The sequence below is a fragment of the Panicum virgatum genome, chromosome 1K, assembly GCF_016808335.1.
Source record: "Panicum virgatum strain AP13 chromosome 1K, P.virgatum_v5, whole genome shotgun sequence".
In the NCBI taxonomy this organism is placed as follows: domain Eukaryota; kingdom Viridiplantae; phylum Streptophyta; class Magnoliopsida; order Poales; family Poaceae; genus Panicum; species Panicum virgatum.
In genome coordinates, this window is record NC_053136.1 from 46,667,284 (window position 1) to 46,687,863 (window position 20,580).

General features: G+C 45.1%; 3 protein-coding genes and 1 pseudogene across 13 annotated transcripts; 3 read left to right on the forward strand and 1 right to left on the reverse strand.

The window, feature by feature from the left end:
- The first annotated feature begins 1,575 nt into the window (after positions 1 to 1,575).
- On the forward strand, positions 1,576 to 9,708 carry LOC120655938 (annotated as a pseudogene).
- A 524-nt stretch (positions 9,709 to 10,232) lies between these two features.
- Positions 10,233 to 13,626, forward strand: LOC120712908 (probable dolichyl pyrophosphate Glc1Man9GlcNAc2 alpha-1,3-glucosyltransferase). The gene is made up of 4 exons (XM_039998839.1): positions 10,233 to 11,247; positions 12,350 to 12,556; positions 12,654 to 12,891; positions 13,145 to 13,626. The coding sequence occupies exons 1-4, from the start codon at positions 10,252 to 10,254 to the stop codon at positions 13,513 to 13,515; spliced, it is 1,812 nt and encodes a 603-aa protein (XP_039854773.1). The 5' UTR covers positions 10,233 to 10,251; the 3' UTR covers positions 13,516 to 13,626.
- A 1,423-nt stretch (positions 13,627 to 15,049) lies between these two features.
- Positions 15,050 to 17,726, forward strand: LOC120712934 (DNA-directed RNA polymerase III subunit RPC4-like). 10 transcript variants are annotated; one of them, XM_039998893.1, is made up of 10 exons: positions 15,051 to 15,216; positions 15,752 to 15,815; positions 15,920 to 15,978; positions 16,076 to 16,130; positions 16,249 to 16,288; positions 16,467 to 16,564; positions 16,693 to 16,738; positions 16,823 to 16,944; positions 17,019 to 17,243; positions 17,327 to 17,726. In XM_039998893.1, exons 2-10 carry the CDS (start codon positions 15,762 to 15,764, stop codon positions 17,468 to 17,470), a joined length of 843 nt encoding a protein of 280 aa, XP_039854827.1. In that variant the 5' UTR covers positions 15,051 to 15,216; positions 15,752 to 15,761; the 3' UTR covers positions 17,471 to 17,726. The 10 variants fall into 10 exon arrangements, with proteins under 10 accessions (XP_039854835.1, XP_039854818.1, XP_039854827.1 ...); XM_039998925.1 differs by having other exon boundaries at positions 16,512 to 16,564; XM_039998931.1 differs by having other exon boundaries at positions 16,512 to 16,564; positions 17,022 to 17,243.
- Positions 17,703 to 19,534, reverse strand: LOC120712919. Of its 2 annotated transcripts, none has more exons than XM_039998851.1 (4): positions 19,363 to 19,534; positions 19,175 to 19,278; positions 18,404 to 18,790; positions 17,703 to 18,244 (listed from the first exon to the last, which is right to left on the reverse strand). In XM_039998851.1, the coding sequence occupies exons 1-4, from the start codon at positions 19,448 to 19,450 to the stop codon at positions 17,822 to 17,824; spliced, it is 1,002 nt and encodes a 333-aa protein (XP_039854785.1). In that variant the 5' UTR covers positions 19,451 to 19,534; the 3' UTR covers positions 17,703 to 17,821. The 2 variants fall into 2 exon arrangements, with proteins under 2 accessions (XP_039854785.1, XP_039854794.1); XM_039998860.1 differs by having other exon boundaries at positions 18,404 to 18,787; positions 19,363 to 19,533.
- Between the last annotated feature and the right edge of the window lie 1,046 nt (positions 19,535 to 20,580).

Genomic DNA, 20,580 nt, shown 5'->3' on the forward strand with positions numbered 1-20,580 from the left:
ACAGCGGATTAGTCTGTCGAAACTTCCGACCCTATGAAGGAACTTTCGATGGACGGAACTTCCGACACTGTGAAGGAACTTCCGACGAGGGTAAGAATTTGAACGAATTACAAGTTTAGAGGAGAACCTGGAAAATGTGTTTGAATCAAAAGTTTACCAATATGTCCTAGAGTAACCTGCAAGTGGTCTTGCACAACGAAACACTCCACAAGAGTAGATCGGGACAAAACGAGCTCAAAGTCAACAAGAACGAGATATGAACAATATGAACAAGAGACACTCGATTTGTTTCTCGAAGTTCACACCCAAAGGTGCTACGTCTCCGTTGAGAAAGGATTCAAGAGACGAAGCTCAAGAACCCCTATGCTCCTCACCCAAGGGCGAGATCACCTCTCAAGCCCAAGGTCACTTACTATGAGATGTTGTACAAACTTCCCAGGGCACACACACGCGAGAGGATGCTCCATGGGCAACGCCTAACCGTCTACAAGCAAGCTTCAAGAGTAACAAACGCGAATCGACAGTTAGAGATGCGCCAAGTGCTCTTGAGATGGGAATGGCTACTTTCACAAGTCAATGGCTCAAGGTCACACTCAAATCTTGCTCTCACCCAAGTCCTAGCTCGAATCCTCACAAAGTTTAGCTCTTGGAAGGATTGGGGAGAAGTTTTGGAAGCTCAAGACTGTGTTTAGTTCGCGGAGGCAGCAGGAAATGAGTGAGGGGGGTGAAGGGGTATTTATACCCGAGCTCCCCAAAACTAGCCATTACAGTGCTGTTATGTACTTGTCGGAACTTCCGACACCAGGTCGGAACTTCCGACGAAATTAAAACCCATTGGCCGAGGACCCTCGGTCGGACAGAACATGAAAATTCCGAGGGGGGTCGAAACTTCCGACCCCAGGTCGGAACTTCCGACGAAATTAAATCAGCAAACCGAGGACCCTCGGATGGAGATAACAGCGAATTTCCGGTGGGGTTCCGACCCCACGAAGGAACTTAATTTTCAGGGTTAAGTGCTCATGTGAGTGCTTTGTGTCTCTCATGGATATGTTAGCATCTCTAGAGCACTTTGGCATCTTCACCTCAACTTTTCGCATCCCTCTTAGTAGTACGGTGTTTCCTATACTCAAATTCAAAATAGAAATTTATAAAAGGTCTTCAACGAAGCTCAAACACTGTCTCAATAGCAAATATAGCGTCGTTCATTGCTCTTTTGCATTTCAATGATTTTTGAACCTGTTCATTGCTCGATAAACGCATTAGCTCCTTAATTGTGCGTGTCATTAACACCAAAATCCCCTTAGGGGGCCAAATGCACTTTCAGCAAGCAACTCTTGATCTGATTTTATCTCTAGGTAGCTTTGGCTTAGCATCATCAAGGTAGGCAACAGTCACAAGTTCATGATATCCGGGAGGATATTTATCCACAATTTCATCCACTAAGTCCTTAAATTTGCAGATGTCTGAGTCTACAACCTTTTCATAAATAAAGCAACTAATCTCCTTCCTACATCTAGGATTCCCGACAATTCTAATTTCCAAAAGGTAGCTTGATTTAGGATCCATCCTGTAAATATGCCATCAAAATGGATAAACTACCTCATGCCTAAGACTAGTATTGCTGTTGAAATATACGTCAAGGAGAAAGAGCAACAATTTGACATTTTGACTCACCCTGCAGGAAGCCATGAAGGATTTGGATTTATCGACTCCATTTATGCAGTGGACGCACGACGGGGACTGACCGGCGGGTGTGAGGATGGGGCGAGGCGAGATCTGCGAATCCACTTCATCGCGAGGCGAGGCACCACACGTGGCCCACAGCTGCTGACGCCGGGCAGTCACCGCGGCCCGAAGCGGGCGGGCGCCGCGCGTGCCCCGCGCCTCCCCGACGTGGGCAGGCGCTGCGCGTGGCCCGCAGCAACCGATGCTAGGCGGCCGCCGTGGCCCGACGAGAGCAGGCGCCGCCGTGCCCCGCGCCTCCCCGACACGGGCGGGCGCCGCGTGTGGCCCACAGCTACCAATGCCGGGCAGCCGCCGCGGCCCGACGCGAGCGGGCGCCGCCGTGCCCTGCGCCTCCCCGATGCGGGCGGGCGCCGCGTGAGCCCCGCGACTCCCCAACTCGGGCGGGCGCCGAGCGTGCCGCCGGCCTCTGCTTCCCGCAGTGGCTGCTGGCCTTGCGAGCGTGGTGCGCTAGGGTTTAGGAAGATGGGGAAAACAGGAGATGGGTTTGGGGAAGGAAGCATGGGTAGAGATAGGTGGAGAAATAGCAAGCTAAAGGGTATTTTGGTAACATCTACACTTGCATTTTGCCGCAACAGGTGACCTTCCGTTCAAAACCCTAACAGAAGCTCACGGAATTGGCATTCGAGGGATAAAGTTTGGGTTCCATGACACTGAAGGGATTTTCCAAAATTTTGTGGCACTGAGAGAACCTACACAAATTTTTGTGACACTGAGAGAATTGGCTCAAGATCTTCTCACGGTACCTATCAAGTAGGTTTCTTTTTTTTAGATTACACATTACAACTCAAACACTCACAATGCAAGTACACTCACGCCCCTATGAACACGCGTACGCAAACCCTACCTCTATGAGCATCTTCGAAGACTGAGCCGGCAAATCCTCGAGATTGACGAAGTCGCCACAGGCACCTCGCTGTCAACGGAAACGTCACCTACCACTTAGAACAACGCCGCTAAATCTCAGAATATTCGCTCCCATAGGGAGTCGAACCCAGGACCTCAGGTGCTACCGAGACTCTTGTAACCACTAGGCTAAATGCCCTTTCGCAAGTTTCATTTCAACAGGGTATGGAGATTAAATATTAACAAATACACATAATTGATTTTTATGTAATCTAACGTTGTACATTAATCTAAAATCTAACAAGTCCATCTCAAATACACTTATTAAATAATAATAATAATAATAATAAATCCATTTGAAAAATAAAGAAATCAACAATTTATTTTTATACGAATTTGGAAGAAAAACTGTTAAATAAAGAGTATTCATATTCATACCGGCCTTTGGAAGTTACTTTTTATTTAGATTAAAACCGTTCCAATCTTTAGAAGTTCAATAGGAAAAGTATACTAGCACTCACCAAATTCTTGCGGTCTTCATGCTGCTAAAAGATAGGCTGCTAAGCATGTGGCTGTTCCGGACTTTGGGCCGCGTCTTCTTGCTTCTCAAAGATTTGTTGCTCTTCTTGCGGTGCTTGAAGGTCCTAAGCCTCGGCAACAGATCATATACTTGCTGTCAATAACAGAGAGTTCTACATGAATATGAAAATGCAATGCAAGATGAGCATGACATAAAAAAAAATTAAATAAGTAACTGTGCAGTCATTCACTGAGTAAATCAACAAACTAACAACATAAAGAAATATGAGTGATGCATTAAGATGGTATTGTTCAGATTCAAACTTAATTTTAACCAGAAGTATCTCCTATATTAACTCCATAAATAAAGTTATCAAGTTTACAAAAGATGTGTTGTTCATCATCATAAAGAAAGAGCATATTAACTAATTAATTTAGTGAATAAAAATATGAAATATGTCAGCTAAATAAGTTCATTTTTTTCAATTGTGCTAACTGGACAAATCATAGTACTCGTTATGCACAGCAAAACTTCAGCGAAATAAATAACAGAAACATATGTATAAAATATATTACAAATTGGGTTACTAAAGCTAAAAGAAAATAAATTTACCAAGCAAAGTTATGAATAAATTCTGGTGACAAACAAAAACTAGCAGTATAGAGATACTAATGAAGTGTTCTACTTGTATTTACCAAGAGTATTCTCAAACAAAAACTATTTAATATCTTAGAAATACACTAAATTAGTTTACTTTAAATTTTACATGATTTTTTAGTGCACAAAAATGTTAAAAATACAATAACCCACATTATTCATGTATTGACTTTTATCAAGGGAAAAATAGGCATATCATCACATCTAGTGTAGATCTATTCTTACTAGAGCCAACAAAGTTGATTTAACATTTTTACCACTTTTTAAAGTTTTTCTATGCATTTTAACATTTGCAGCTGATTAAACAACACAAAAGAAAATCACTAAATACTAGCAGTACTTTTTCTACCGAACAAAAGCCATTTCAAGAACATGTTTAATCATTGACAAACCAGGCCGCGGTCAACGCAACCTGCACTGGTCAAGACCAGCCATGGTCGGACCTTGACCGGCCATTCTCGATGTTGCGAGGTCGACAGGCGACAGGGATCGGCACCTGTGGCGGAACTGTCTAATTTATCCCGGCTTAAGAGCATATGATCACCTTTTTTACAAAGATAATCTAATTAATGCTCCTAAGATGGAACAAATCCGGTAGTCCGTCGGATTTCACCCGAATCATCCACCGTATAACTATGCCTCAGATATGCGTACAAGATCGTTTTACATTGAAACATCAGATATTACAACATCAGATATTACATATAGATGTTGGATGTATATCAGAAAAACAAGATGAGATTTGTTACACAATAAGCACAAACCAGTTCTACAGAGTTTCAAACGCGTAGATCCTACAGTCATAGGGTTGGTTAACATGCAGGCCCTATCACACAAGAGTTTATAAAACATCCAGAGGTGTATGGACTTAGCATACACTTCGGATCTTGAGATCTCGATGTTTTGACTTCGAGGCTCCTCCGGATAAACTGCTAAACACACACATTACACAAACATTGAGTATGAAGGTATTCAGCAAGACTGACCCGAATACACAAATATAAATTTAGGAATCAAGGGCATGCAAAGCTTTTTAAAGTGGATTGGCTTTATTGATATAAAATATTTGGAATCACCGGATACTAATTTTTATTAAGAAAGATTAAGTTATTATCTAGAGAAAAGGATAATTAGTTGTCACACTCACCAAGATACCTCTAGGCTTAACAAGCCACAAATTTTATCAAGATTGCATCGTAATTACTTTACGATGTTTAAGCAAGATCAAACGGCATTCATAACCGAGAATTCAGCAATTCGAATCGAATTACATTTTGTAGGAGATAACTGGCCACACGTCACATACAGCTTCTGGTAAACCGCACGTGGCAACCTTTTACGAGAAGGATACTAAACCCTAGACCAAGATTATCATCATACGAGTTCGCATCCATGTGAAGGACCCCCCGTCGGGTCTGATCTCAACACGGGTTTCAGGCTAAGACCCCGCCTTCTATATCCACGTCGAGTGGGGTATAACTTGGTTTAAGAATTTGGGTCAACCAAATAGCTTTGATACCATTTGTAACACACCCTGCCCCCAACGCTGCACAACCCAGCCTTTCCGAGGGGCGAGCCCACTTACATATAGCACCCTGTTTACACTTTCATTCTCGTTTCGTGTACAAGGGTTAACCCGAAGGTGCTATGGCTGGAGGACAAAGGCTTATAAGTTGGCTCCACCCTTACTCAACTAGTAAGGTGGTACTAAATATGTGCACGCAACACTCATGGGTCACTACTGGGCCAGGTGTCACAATATGTCAGCATATGACCAGTTTGTTCAACGCTTCATCTACGATCAAACATACTATAGTTTCTTATTCTTTCTTTAGAGGTGATGACAGAGTCATAACTCCTCTTCTGCTCTGTACTCAACAACCACCATATTCATCAGCCATTGACTTATTTCATCAAGTGAACCTCCGAGCAATATCTAGACTTTTTGTTGCTTTTAGTGTAGGTTTTTTTAGACACTTTGGTTTGATCTAACTAGTTGAGAAGGTGGCAAAGATGTCCTTAAAGCAAGGAGGTTGAACATGCATCAAATGAGTTTCAAGCAACTCCTAGACTTAAGCATTCAATGCAGTATATAAGCTAATTGAAATTAGTAGGCGTAGATGCTTCGGTGCTTGCCTTGTTCCGATTTGAAGGGTGAAGCTTCAACTTGGAGTTCTTGTACAAGCTTGGTCTTGATCAACTTCTTTTCTCCTCTCCTAGATCCTCAGATGATGGCTTGATGACTTTGATAACATCCACTTCAGGCTCTAAGCGTATGATCCATATGATTTTAGTGAATGCAGAAACATTTTAGAAAATGGATCCCAACTTTCTTCTCAATAAAATTGCAATCCAACACCTAATTACTCTTCTATAAACCCTAACACATTTTTATCCTATTTGTTTATGCCTTAAACAAACTTTAAGCATTTAATTAAGACTATTTGAATTATTCTACTTAGAAAAAACCTTAGTTTACTATTTATTATTATTCCTAATTATGTCTAATAATTGGTTGAGAATATAAGAATATAAAGGAAATAAATAAATATTAAACCTTGCTATAAACCTAGGGTTATGATATTTTTCATGCATAAAGAAAAATAAAATACACCTAATAAAATTGGTTTGACTAATTTTGGACATTTCTACGATTTTATGCAAATAAAATAATTTTCAACATTTAAAAAATCTACACTAAATTATTTGCACAAAACTCCCTTAACTTCCTAACTCTCTCAACTCTGCCCTTCCCCCTCTTTTTTTCTCTATGACAGGTGGGGCCCGACTTCCTTCTTCCCTCACAGCGTTCGGCCAGGCCGTGGAACAGGGGCGGCGGCGTCCCTGGCCTCGCCGGCGGTGAGCTTTACCGGCAGCCAAGGCTTTCCTAGCAAGCATCTCCACCTCCCTACGCATTTTCTCCCCTTCCTGGCTTCCTGTTTCTCCAACAGAGGCAGCTGGCGGCGGTGGCCATGGCCGACGGCGACGGCACGCGTTCCTGCCGCCTCGGCCTCGGAACGGGCCAACAAAAGATAGCTACACCTCCCACGCACGCTTAAAACTCCTCTGGACTCACTAGAACTGACCCACGACACAGGAAAAACGCTGCTCACCTTCGCACCCCTGCCTGCACGGTTCAGAGACGCCTGAGGAAGAAGAAGATGATGGACAGGGTGCTTTGGTGGTCGTTTTTGCAGGGAAATGGTTCAAATAGAACTCAGGTGGTGTGGGAAGTCCGTGTGTGCGAGGAATTGGACGTTGGTGAGGCAACGACGGCAAATTTGACGATGGGAGCAGCTCTGCTATGGGGCAAAGAACTGACGGGTAGAAGAGGAGGGGCTGCTCTCCGTAGTATTTACTTGAATCGATTCGATATTATCCGAGCGCCACCTCCTGCTTGCTTGAGATGTGATGGCCATGCTGCACTTTGCCTCGTGGAGACATTGAATTTGGGCGCGAATTCACCTGGCTGCTCGAGGAAGAAGATAAGGATGATGTGTACTGTAGTTCTCTGAATTCTGTCTTGTCCAGTACAAAGCACGAATTTTGGACCCTTAGATCTCCCAAAAAATCCTCTTAATTTCAAAATATCCCGAAAGATAAATTGTATACCTATCATTCCTCTCCATTTTCTATTACAGGCATGTGCCTTGAATCTGCCCCTAACCCCCTCAAAAATCAACTCAAACAGGTCGGGTTCAGGCGAAATTTCAGTGTTTTCAGCACTTTATTCAAACTGACCATGTTTGGGTCCAAGGATCTCCAAATTTCATAACTGAACATTGCAATTGTCTAAAATAAAAGTTGTAGATATTTTATCTGTCTACCTTATTCATGTTATGCACTTTTCTTGAATCCAGCTCTAATCTATTCAAAACGAGCTCTGAACATTGCTGTTCGAACTGAGTTTAAACTAAATATTTCTGAACCTAAAACCTCCAGTGCATTTTTCTCCAAATTCTTCTACTGAACTTCAAAATATCCAAAACTAAAAGTTTCAGATTTGATATTGACCTACAACTTTCGTTTGAGTCAGATATTCAAATTCTGCCTCTGACTTGATAAGAAATCGCTCTGAACATATTGGGTGAACATATTTGATTTGATTCAAAGACCGGCCGGCGATGGCCGGCAGCGAGCAGCGGCCCGGCCAAGCGTTTCGGCCAAACGACCGGCGAACGTCGCAAAACAACCGAGGCACGAGCACCATAGGCTTATTACCAGCGAGGCAGCGACCCATTTTGGGGGTTTTACTACTCTAACAACCAACGGGGTGCTCGGTTGCTTGCAGTTTTGGTTATCATCGTTGTGCGGCCGTGTCAGCAGTGTCGTTGGAAGCCGCTGTGATGATGGTTGGGCCGATGGAGAGCTGCAGCTTCATCTTCGCTGTCGCCGCGTTGGGTTCTTGGGATGAACCAGTTGTGATGGTGGAGAGAGCACTGCGATGCAGTCTAGAAATGTAAATGGGCTTTGCAAATTGAATGCAGTTCGGTGAGCGCGTCGATCGAAATAGCGACTTAGCTTGGAAATGTCAAGTAGACATGTTACATGTAGTAGCCATTGTTGCTGCAGAGGTTTCTCAATGCTGATCCAGGTCGTAAGCTTGAACCTGACGACAACTAAAATTGGCTGCGATTCGCCGCGTTGCTTATCTGAACAATCAAATGCACTTTCAATTTTCTCAGTATAAAAGGGCCTGTTCAACGCTGCACATCATCAGTTCTTCAGTTCATCACTCAAATCTTAGAAATTTTCCTGGCAAGTTTCACAAGCACCTCAAGATGCTCCGTCTAGGCGTAGCTGCTGCAGTCGTGCTCATCTTCTGCCACTTCTCGCCATCAGGCAGCACCGCGTGTCTACCCAGCTTCCCGCTGCCCGAGAGGAGCTCCACGGCGGTCTTCTGCGTCGACGCCAACGGCTGCTGCAACTTCACCACAGTCCAGGCAGCTGTCGACGCAACTCCGCCCGACAGCGAGAAGAGGAACGTGGTGTGGATCAATTCTGGCATATACATGTAAGCATGTTTGATTCAACTTGTGAACAGGCGACTTGATGTACAGTAGCGATGTGAGCTCAGCTGTTGTGTGTCTGCATTTCAGTGAGAAGGTGACTGTGAAGAAGCCGAACGTCACGTTTCAGGGACAAGGCCTGAAGGCGACCACGATCGTGTGGAACGACACGGCAAATTCTGCACATGGAACACCCGAGAGCGCATCTGTCCAAATCGATGCACCTGGCTTTGTTGCAAAAAAACATTAGCTTCAAGGTATAACTGAATCCTTTATGCAATGATTTGATGTTTCTCTTCAGCAAACATTGCAGGCCTGATTGGCCTGATGTTCTTTCTCTCATTTCTTTCATCAGAATGCAGCACCAGCTCCGAAACCTGGAGCTGTAGGTGCACAAGCTGTTGCCATAAGGATCAGCGGTGACATGGCAGCGTTCTGGGGCTGTGGCTTCTTTGGCGCCCAAGACACTCTTCTAGACGATCAATTGAGGCATTATTTCAAGGAATGCTTCATCGAAGGAAGCATCGACTTCATTTTCGGGGATGGACGGGCGTGGCAAGCATACTCTCGCGTGGTCTTCGCGTACACCTACATGCCAGCCATCGTGGCATCAGCGGGATGGGACAACTGGGGCCAAGAGAGCAGAAACAGGTTCTTGTTGTCAATTCATTTCCGAGAACGTCTATGTTTTCAACTCAGTTGCAACTCTATCTCGATCGTGCTAACGTGTTTGTGCATGGATTCCCGGCCAGCACCGTCTTCTACGGCGAGCACGGATGTCGCGGAGACGGCGCGAACATGGCGGGAAGGGTCGCGTATGCCAGGAACCTCGACGACTCGCAAGCTCGCCCATTCCTCGACGCATCATACATTGACGGCCACGAATGGCTGAAGCCATTGGATGACGCACTCATTGCCCCTGTTTCTGCGTAAACAAAAGCAATACTCCTTGAATCGAGTGTAAATGTAAGGTCACTGAAAGAAAGTTCAGAATTCAGACTATCGTGAGAACAACTTTTGCATCGAGAGGGTTCGATTTTTTCTGAAATCGCCTAAGAAGTAAAAAACGAAATATGGTCTGAAACTCTCAATGTCTGAAAGGATAACACTGGCCACACCGTGAATGAGCACACGAAATTCAGCGTGTCTGAGAGGAAATCCACGCATTCAACACGGTTATGAGTCGATTGATGTCTAGTCCTCTCCGTTTTGGGGTCGCTTCTCCTCGGTTTGGGATTGGCAGGACTTTGGGGGAGAATCGCCTGAAAGCGGGAAGCAGGCGAGGAAACGCAGGAGCAGAGTTCAATTGAACCATTTGCCTGGCTGGGCTACCCAAATGACCACCGCCCAAGCCCAACTCCCCTCGTTAACGGGCTACAGCCCAACACTACCGTGCACCACACACCCTCCCCCACGGGTGCCGTGCTCCGCGTTGCCACCACGTGTCCTTCCAATCTTCCCCTCGCCGGACCTCACATGCCGCCAGCGCAGCGCCATCGGAGCCAGGGCAACGCCCGTCCGGCGAATGGCCCCGCACTCCTCGGCGCCGCGTCGTCTCCGTCTCCGTGCCCGGTTCAGAACTCCTGCGCCGCCGACCAAAAATCCGCCGACGGCGGCAGCCACGACACGGCACGAAAACTCGGCCCGTTCTGTAGTGGCCCAACAAACCCCAAGACCCGCCCCTCCCGTCCCCACCAGTCCCGAGATCTCCAACCCGAACCACCCACCCGCGCCGCTCAGATGGCCGCCAGCACCTCGCCGGCGACGGCGGCGAGGGCGGCCTGGGCCTTCGCCGTCGCAACCTGCGTCAAGCTCCTCCTCGTCCCCACCTACCGCTCCACCGACTTCGACGTGCACCGCTACTGGCTCGCCCTCACGCGCGCGCTCCCCGCCCGGCAGTGGTACACCGACGCCTCCTCCCAGTGGACGCTCGACTACCCGCCCTTCTTCGCCCACTTCTCCCGCCTCCTCTCCCTCCCCGCGCCGCTCGTCGACGCCGCACTCGTCACGGTCCCCGTGCCCGACTCCCCGCCCTTCGCGCATCTCCTCTACCTCCGCCTCACCGTCGCTTTCTCCGATCTCCTCCTCCTCGGGTCCGCCCTCTTACTGGCGAGGGACGCGCGGCGGAGGCAGCGGCCGTTCCTCGCTCTCGCGCTCGTCCTGTGGTCGCCAGCGCTGCTCGCTGTCGACCACGTCCACTTCCAGTATAATGGATTCCTCATGGGGCTTCTGCTGCTCTCGCTCTACTTTCTCGAGCAGGGATGGGATCTTGCCGGGGGACTCGTGTTCGCTTCGTTGCTGTGCTCGAAGCACCTGTTCCTCGTGGCTGCGCCGGTGTACTTTTCGTATTTGTTCCGGCATTATTGCTGTGGCCGAGGTGTCGTGAAGGGGCTAGGAAGGCTGGTGCTGATGGGTGCTGGAGTAGCTGCTGTTTTTGCCGCAGCATTTACGCCCTTCGTGTACTATGGACAGGTGAGCTTGCTTGCTTGCTTGCTTGATTCAGTTTTGATGAAACAACTTGCTGTGTTGTCTCCATACTGTAATTAGTGAGTAATGCAATACTTCAGTTATTTTGACCTTGAATCTGGTAGCAAAGGCTTAAAATTTAGTAGTGCACCATGTACCTGTTATTATCGAATTTCTTATGATAGGAGCCCTCCTAACAACTAACGTTGGTTTCAGTTGTGAAAATTCCTGTGGAGTTTGACTTGATAGGTTGTTGGTTCTTTGTTATGTCTGCAAGCTCTGAATTTAAATGTTGTTTCCATACAGCTACCCATCATGCAAGTTCTGCATTTTTGTGCTATTAATCATTTTGCCAAATGAGTTTTTGAATTTTTGTTCTAGGATATTTGAATGTTTAGAATCTGCACTCTTAAACACTACTTTGTATTGGTAAACCTCAAACTCATGGGGATTTTGTGGTTCCACTTTAACAATATGTATATCCATGTACCAGCCTTATTCTCAGTTTGACTTCATTCCCTATAATACAACATTGTCTGTAACATCTGCAATTTTCCTGGAGTTAATTGAAATGATTTGATGTTGAATCTGGTAAAGAATGCATATAATTTAGTATTAGTAATGCACTGTGCAACAGTTTTATACTTTTATCTTTCTTATGATATGTGTTTAAGCTTGCATCAAATCCCTAGCATATCTATGAAATTTTCTTAGTAATACCATGTTGTTCACCTTGGTCTATCTGCAACCTCTGAGCCAAATGGCCTTTCCATACACAATTTACTATTGTGCTGTCCTGTTAATCCCATTTGCCAAATGAAGCCCTGCAGTCTTGTAGATATATGAATTTCCAGGGCTATTGTCTCTTGAACTTAAGGGGTTTGATAAATTGAACTTTGTAGAAAGTTCAGTGCTGACCTTTATCAATATATGCCCATATGTCACACGTTTTATACTTTGTTTGGGTTAGCAAGGGCATTCATAAAACAAACATTGTCTGTAATATATGCCTTTTCTGTTCTGGACAATCCTCTCAACAAGGGCATTCATATATGGGGTATTTCTTTTTGAGATGACTACAATTCTTACGGCACTAATAATTCTGCAGATCCAACAACTATTTAACCGATTGTTTCCCTTTGGTCGAGGCTTATGCCATGCTTACTGGGCTCCAAACTTTTGGGTATTCTATATAATACTTGACAAGGTCCTTGCATTTCTTCTTAGAAGAGTAGGCTTCAACATTGCCATACCTGAAGCTTCATTTACCGGGGGCCTTGTTGGTGATTCATCTCCTTTTGCTGTTCTTCCCAAGGTTCTCTCATCTGCCATCAGTTCTTTGTTCCTTTTGTTTATTCCAATGGAACAAGATGGATGTATGATTTCATATCTGTGAACATAATGGATTGCAGGTCACCCCAATTACTACGTTCTTATTGGTCATACTTGCCATGACTCCTTGTCTTGTCAGAGCATTCTCTAATCCCCAACCCAAGCATATTATTAGATGGGTCTCATATGCTTGCACATGTGGATTTATATTTGGATGGCATGTACATGAGAAGGCATCACTTCATTTCACTATCCCGCTTGCCCTAATTACCATGGATAGCTTGAACGACGCCAGGCATTACTTTTTGCTGTCCATAGGTATGTTTTGCTCTTGGTTATACTTCAATATTTACTCAGTTCCACTTGCAACATTTCCTGAAAAAAAAATTTTGGTGCCTTTTCTGTCCATGAAAAAAAAATTCTTTTGCAATATAGCCCGCCTCAATATCTGCAATACTACCCATATTACCGAGTATGCTTTTTAGTAATACTATGATTGTGATGTCAGAATGTGATATGCCTAGCTACAATTTAAATACTGATCATTTTGTTAAACAAATTATGTCTGCAGTTTCATGCTACTCTCTATTCCCGCTGCTGTTTGAGAAACAAGAGTACCTGATAAAGGTGATGCTGCTGTTGACCTACGCTGCCCTCATGTGGGTAGGTTTTACATCCCATTTTGCTGCAAACTCTGACCAGGAAGGAAAGAAAGTAAATCGGTCAGGCAGCACAGTGAAGAAGAATGGCTTCATTGGATGGATTGGTTTAAGCTATCTTTTGGGAATTGCAGCTATAGAGTTATGGTCTCGAGTATTTCACCATCATGTATTTGGTGATAGACTCCCCTTCCTACCTCTCATTATGGTGTCATTCTATTGTGGAGTCGGAATGATGTACTCCTGGATGTGGCAGCTCATATATATAGTCAGACATACATGATATAACTGGTGATTTATAGAAACATCCACTTGCCTTTCTTTGGTTGAGACTAACTGCGATGACATGCTGCCCGAACTATTGGCCTTGTTATAGTTTGTTTGAAAGAAATTTTGGAGATGTGGTGATCGTGTCATGATGTAATGTCTTTTTGGAGAGGGAAATTGGTGTTTTTACCCTTGCCGAGGAAGCCAATTATGTTTTTACTCTTCTTTTTCTAACTTTGTGATTTTACCCTCACGTTTCAAAAATGAAGCTTCTATTTGCCCCTACTTTGAGTGTTTTTTAAGTGTACCTCTGTTAAATGAATTTAAAAGGTAATAAATTTTTTAAAAAAAATCATAAAAATATGTAAGTACCCCTTATTCAACCATCCCAACCCTAGATAACTATCTAAAACTCTCCTGCTCCTTTGCACCACCTCCACCTCCCTTCTAACCCTAGCAGCTTCTGCGGCCAATGGCAGCAAACTAGCATTCGCAGCGGCCGGTGAGCGCACATAGGGCGGTCGAGTATACTTATGCAGACAGATTTGCTGAATGTGGTTGGACATAAAGTTTTTTTTTTGCAGTTAAATTGATGCCATTAGTTTTTCTAATAAAATAGGGGTAAACTAAATCTTCAGTTTAAAAAAGCAAGGGCAAAATCACCAAGTTAAAAAAAATAGGGGCAAAATCACCATTATCACTTAAAATAGGGGTATAAAAGCAAAAGCCCCTTTTGGAGATGTGTGATAGTGTCATGATAGTTTGGACATGTCCAACGGAGACCGCCAGAGGCACCAGTGTATAGTGGTATCCTAAAGCACGACGGTAATATGAGGAGAGGCAGGGGCCGGCCGAAGTTGACATGGGAAGAAACAATTAGAAGAGACTTGAAAGACTGGAGTATACCTAAAGATTTGTCCTTGGATAGGAGTGCTTGAAAAGCCGCAATTCTCGTGCCAGAACCATGAATAATGGTCTTTGTTGGGTTTCAATTCTAGCTTACATCAACTTGCTTGGGATTAAAAGGCTTTGTTGATGTTGATGTTGCTGTGATAGTGTCATGATGTGTACTTTCTGTAACAGAGCTGTATGTATCGGCCTACTTCATAGGTTGGTTCCTTTTGTTCCCCTCATTTTTATGATTTTCATAACTTCGTGATTGCTGTGTCGAGCAATTGTGTGTATGATGTATCAATGATTCAATTTCATAGGAAGAAAAGAAAATAAACAGAATGTATGATCTATTTGTCATGGTGCTGCTTGCATGCCTCATTGATTCGTGACATGGACATGTATAACCTGCCTATGCTTAAGAATGCTTCCTCAGTGCATCCTGATTGAGTTTGCAAAACACCCTTCTGGGACGATGATGGACGCCCTTCTGCCGAACGCGCAAGTGATTTTTGCAAGCGAGTCGGCGATTGCTCCACTGGCGTGCTCGTAGTCGATTTCTGTTTGTCCGCATCGCTGGTTGAACCGGTTCCTCGAGACACCGCTCACTGAAGCGTGGGCCCGGACCTGCCAGTCTAATTGAGAGTCGTTCCACCTGTCGAGACAGCAGCAGCCGCGGCCGGTAGGCCTGCTGCTCCTGCAGCTCGGGGTGCCCAGCACAGCGGCAACCATTTTGGGGAGGGTACTGGTGGGAGACTAGGCTGGGAGGAGCCCGAGCTCCTCTAGCTCTTGCAGTTGCAGGCTTGCAGCCGTACAAGCGCAGCAGGTACGTGTGCTTCAGAGCTGGGGGTCTCCTTCTCTTGGAGCTACGAGCTGCGAATTCTCCGCTCGCCTCATCCTGCTGCCTCTTCGTTTCCTCGCTAGCTGGGCAGCCCCAAAGCCAAAGCGGAATTCATGGGTTCGGGGCGGTGTGAGAGATTAGCTTCCGCTCCCTACAGGAGCACTTGTGTGTGTCTCTGTTGCGACTCAGCTTCTTGCCTTCTTGCATAGTTTCATGACCGGACCAAAATGGCTAGGTTAAATTTGGAACAGGAATGGTTTGGGGGGGAGGGATAGATCAGATGTAGCGCATAGATGCTTCGAACACCTGCAGGAACTGTACGGCGGTGCGACTATAAAAGGACCCTTGACGCTGCTAATGCAAAGGTTGAAGGAATCTATCTGACAGATCTGAGAGGTTTCCCCATACTGCTAGTGAGACAACCACACATGGTCGGGTAGAAAAAAGATGAAATACTAGTTAATTACTCATCACTAAGCAGGTGCTCCCGCTCTATGCTCTTGTTTATTCGTTGTTGCAGAGTAACAGAAATGGATGCAGATGGTAGCTCCAAGAGAAGTCGCCCAGTTCGTCGCGCTGTGAAGGTAGTTCACCAATTTTATTTTCTTCTCTCAATGTTTCAGCGAATTGTCAAGAAGAAGGTTGATGCTTTAACACCCTTACCATTTCTTTCTCTGTATCCCTACAGAAACTCAAGTTCAAACCGAAAGTGCCACCGCAGAAGCCAAAGAAATTGACCACTGAAATGTAAATTTTTCTTTGTCTTTAGGTGTTAGTGGTGTCTTAGGTGTTTTCTCCAGCTGTGTTACAGTGACCGTTAGCGCAACACATTCTTCTGTTTCAGGCCACAACAGGAAGAACCAAAACCAATCGATGAACGGTTGATGAAGATACTGAGGGTAACTGATTATCCAATTACCGTGTCTTGATGCCAGATGTATTGTGATTTGCTTAGGAAGAAAAGAAAAGGAGTTGCGCGCTCTTTCGATGGCTGAACTTGTATCTGTTCTTTTTCAGACTTGTCAGGTGCCTGCAAACAGTGCGCCAAATACAAAAGGTAATTTACTGCCACACCTGCACTGATATCGTACCGTCAGGCTGTTTTTAAGATTTAGGAGCAACAGGCCTTTCAATCAGATCAGGCAAAAAAAAATGCACATACGAGACCAAGGGTTGTACTGTTATTGATTTAGTCGATAATCTCAAAAGAATCAAACTCAGCATATTATTTGTAGACGAGCGCTTGACACAGAAACCCCCCTCAACACCACCTTCTGCAGATGTTGTCAGCTTGTTTCCAGCTCAATCAGGAGTGCACAAGCAAAATCAATCAGTAAGTGTCCCAAGAAGGCAAGAATTTCTTGGTTTCAACCTTGCTGTATTAGAAACCATCCTCAGTTTCTTGACAGACTTATTGACTTGTCTTATGTACCTTTTGTTGTATCGTTTCTATGTCAAAAGAAGCCACTCCAAGTCCCCAGATCCTTTCCTGTTACTGTTAATTCAGGTGAATGTAACGATTAATGACTTCCATTCTTTTGAACAATACTTTCTGCTAAGATTTTTCATGGGAATATTCAACCGTTCACAGGAAAGTTTGACAGCGAAGAGAGCGACGACGACGATAATGAAGATGTTGAGTTTCAGGATACTCAGCCAAGTTCAATTGAATGCGAAGCTTCAACACGTCCAGCAGAGGAGCTTCATTTGCTTGTATGAACCTCTGAGCTCTGCTAAATTGTATTCTTAGTTTCTGAACACTGATATGCTTCACTTGCAACTTGTAGCAGCAAGAACAAGATAGCAAAGAAAGAATGTTCCTCTTCCAGCTCCCAAAATCTCTTCCTTTGCCCAGAAGGTCCTCCAATATAGTTGAAAGGAAAGGAAGGGCCACTGGCGAGGAGGTGAAGGAAGGATCCAACCTTCAGCAGCTGCCTCAGGGTTATTTGGGCAAAATGCTGGTATACAAAAGTGGCAAGGTCAAAATGAAGTTAGGAGATGTCATGTTTGATGTTAGTCCACAACTTTCTCGCCTTTTTCTTCAGAGCTTATCAAGATATCCCATGTATGTCATGCTTACTTTCTTCCTCTGCAGGTGAATCGAGGAGCAGAGAGTAGGATGCCACAACATATAGTGGCTCTGAACACTCAAGAGAAACATTGTTGCTTACTTGGGGAGATTGAGAAGCGGCATGTCATTGTGACTCCGGATGTTGATTCTTTGTTGAATGACAAGTAGAGATTAGGTTGACAGGTTGTGATATGTAGCAACTTGGTTACATATGAGTTGTAGGATTGTAGTTGAGCAGGGTTAGGTTATGATCTGTAGCAATTGTATCAACCTTGTCAAGTGGTGTGTAGGCTTTCATCTGTGCATGATTGTGTGCAGTTTACTGTGATTGTACTAGATTAGTCCTAGAACCGCTTCTCGCATTTGAACGTTTGTATTGACTTTGTAGAATAGGAAGAGATAAAAATCAGATCATCTTCTCTCATGTTATTACCATTGTTCTTCTGTGCTAAGGTTTCCATTCATACAGAATTACAGATACAGAACTAAACTGCTGGATAGAAAAAAAATCAAGAATGGTCACAGAAGACTAGAGAAGAACTTAGCTAACCATTCCTTGCGAAGATCTGGGCTACGCACCAGGAAAATCTTCCCTTCAACCTCGTTCTTCAGAAAATACTCAAACGCAGTGATAGACATCCTGTCGTTGTAACCGCAGGCTGTAACCGCTTTCCACAAGTCGTCAGCAAAGTCTCTGGGCTTTAAGCTTTTTATGGCATCTATTAACTCCCCAATCTTAAGAACTAAGTAGCGGATGTCCTCACCAGCTATACTCTGCTCCACGGGATCTTCAGATATCCTACTATCGTCAGAATGGGAATTCTGGACCTTTTTCAACTGAATTCCATCTGTTGATGGATCATATTCATCACTGAAGATGAAAGAAAGTTCATCATAATCCTCAATAGGCCTATTCAGCATCCCTGAATCCTTCGGGTGATCCTTCATTGCAAAGAAAACAAACAGGCTCAGGCGCTCAGCCATGGCAGTTAATGGTGGCATAGCACTGCAAGGGCTATAAAAAGTTATTTGAACGTAAATAGGGTCTAAGGTAACTTAGAACGTTCAATTATCAAACTAAAAGGGACACCTTCCCATTACCATGGAATACTGCTGGTAATCCTCTTCTCGCATGCTTATCGTCCTAGTGGCATGATCCCATGACGCAGAACCAAGGGACTTCATCTTCTCTATCCTTTGCCATCTCTCCCCCAGAGCTGTCAACTTCCTCTGTACATCAGCAACGCTGCACTCTCGCTTGAACCGCTGAGAAACAACCTCTGAAGCTTTTCGCAGAGTGTCCTCCCTGAACAATGCATCTTTTCCCTTGGCATCTGAAGCTTGTTGCGTCAAGTAATTGGTGAGGAACTTGGTCCTGTCTTTGCTCCACGTGAATCGCCTCGAAGAAGTCTGCTGACTGCTGATAATGCATCCTGCCTCATTTATAATCACTTCCGAATCCACTGACCCTGTTCTCTTGCTGCCCTGCTGAAGGATGTTCGGTGAGGCTGATGAGAGTTGCACTTACTATGAATTATAAAGCTTATCAAGATTCCTACTCTCCCTAACTGAAGTTTCATTGGGAATTACGATGGCTACACTAAACTCCCCATCTTGTTACAAGAGTTTAACCTGACAACTGACATTATACTGACGTACATAAGCACATGTGTCTGCTTCTGCCAATTGAACCAGCGGTTTTTTCATAAACTGACATTAGCATATCAAGTTATCGACAAACCATTTTTGGATAGATTGCAAAGAGGATCTAACATTCACATTCTACTCGGAAGAAGCACAGCACCCAGCAAGCAAGCGAAGACGACAGAGCAATGCCAGAAATAATAATAAAAAATTACTACTAGTTAATACCCTTCTAAAGAGCGATGGAGATGAAGAGGCGATTGAGATGCGCCGGGCCGAGAACGGGGGCTGTGCATTGCCGGCGAGCCCAGGAGCGCCGCCGCCGCGAGAGGCTGTTGGCGCAAACCGCCCGGGTCAGAAATCAGAAACTCTTCTCTGCAGCCGCAAGCAACGGGGAGGAAGGGGGAGGAGCGCACCGATGAGTCGCCGGTGGAAGGGGAAGCCGGCGGCGGAGGGCGAGGAGGGGTGATTGAGGATGGAATCCATTCCAGATTTCCAGTGCATCGGCTCGCTGGCTCTGCGCTCCGTTGAGGGAAATGTTCAGCCTGGCGGCTTGTTGAAGTCTCAGACTTCAAAGTCCTTTTTTCAAAAGACGCAAAGCATGGATGTCTGCAAATGCCTCTACAGTTTCCGTTTCAAAAATAGTAAAATACTCTCCTTCCAATATTGGCGGCTTGTTCATTTTTTGCTGGATTGAAACTAGAATAGGTGTTCGTTTTCTAAACCAGTACACTAAGCCTTCCAGTATACAAAATGTTTTAAATTTGTATAAGTACATCAACTCCGCCTGTGCTGACTGAAAGACTCTCTCCTGAGTCGTCTCAGCATAGCCGGTCCCAAGCCCGGGTAAAGGAGGAGGGTTGCGTTAGGTTTTGGCAAACCAGCATAAAAATAACCACTCTAATGGATTTAAAACCCACAAGAAACTCGTTGGGGCGTAACCCTCTTAGCGACGCGCTACATCGGAACCCGGGTGTGGTGATAAATGGGCAAGGGCCGGGTCGCCATCCCCCCAAGGGCGCGTCATATCGTGACCTGGGTACGATGATAAGTGAGCAAGGGTCGGGTCGTCACCTGAATGGCGCGCTACATCTGCGCCCGGGTGTAGTGAAAAATGAGCAAGGGTCTTCGCACTTCTCTCGACGGGTGCGAAGGGTAAGGAAGCTAGCCGAGCCAACTAGGATTCGTATAGGTAGCTGGAACGCAGGGTCCCTAACGGGTAAGTTGCGAGAGCTAGTTGATGCAGCAATTAGGAGGCGTGTAAATATTCTATGTGTTCAGGAGACTAAATGGAAGGGCCAGAAGGCGAAGGAGGTTGAGGATACTGGCTTCAAGCTTTGGTACACGGGAGCAACTCCGGGTAGGAATGGTGTAGGCATCTTGATTGATATGAGTCTTAAGGATGGAGTCGTAGAGGTTAGAAGGAAAGGCGACCGGATTATCCTAATCCGGTTGGTAGTTGGAGATTTGGTTTTGAATGTGATCAGTGCCTATGCCCCTCAGGTAGGCCTTAGTGAGAGCACCAAAATGCAGTTCTGGGAAGATCTAGATAGCATGGTTAGTATCGTGCCTACCAGCGAGAAACTCTTCATAGGAGGAGATCTCAACGGCCATGTGGGTGCGACTAATGTAGG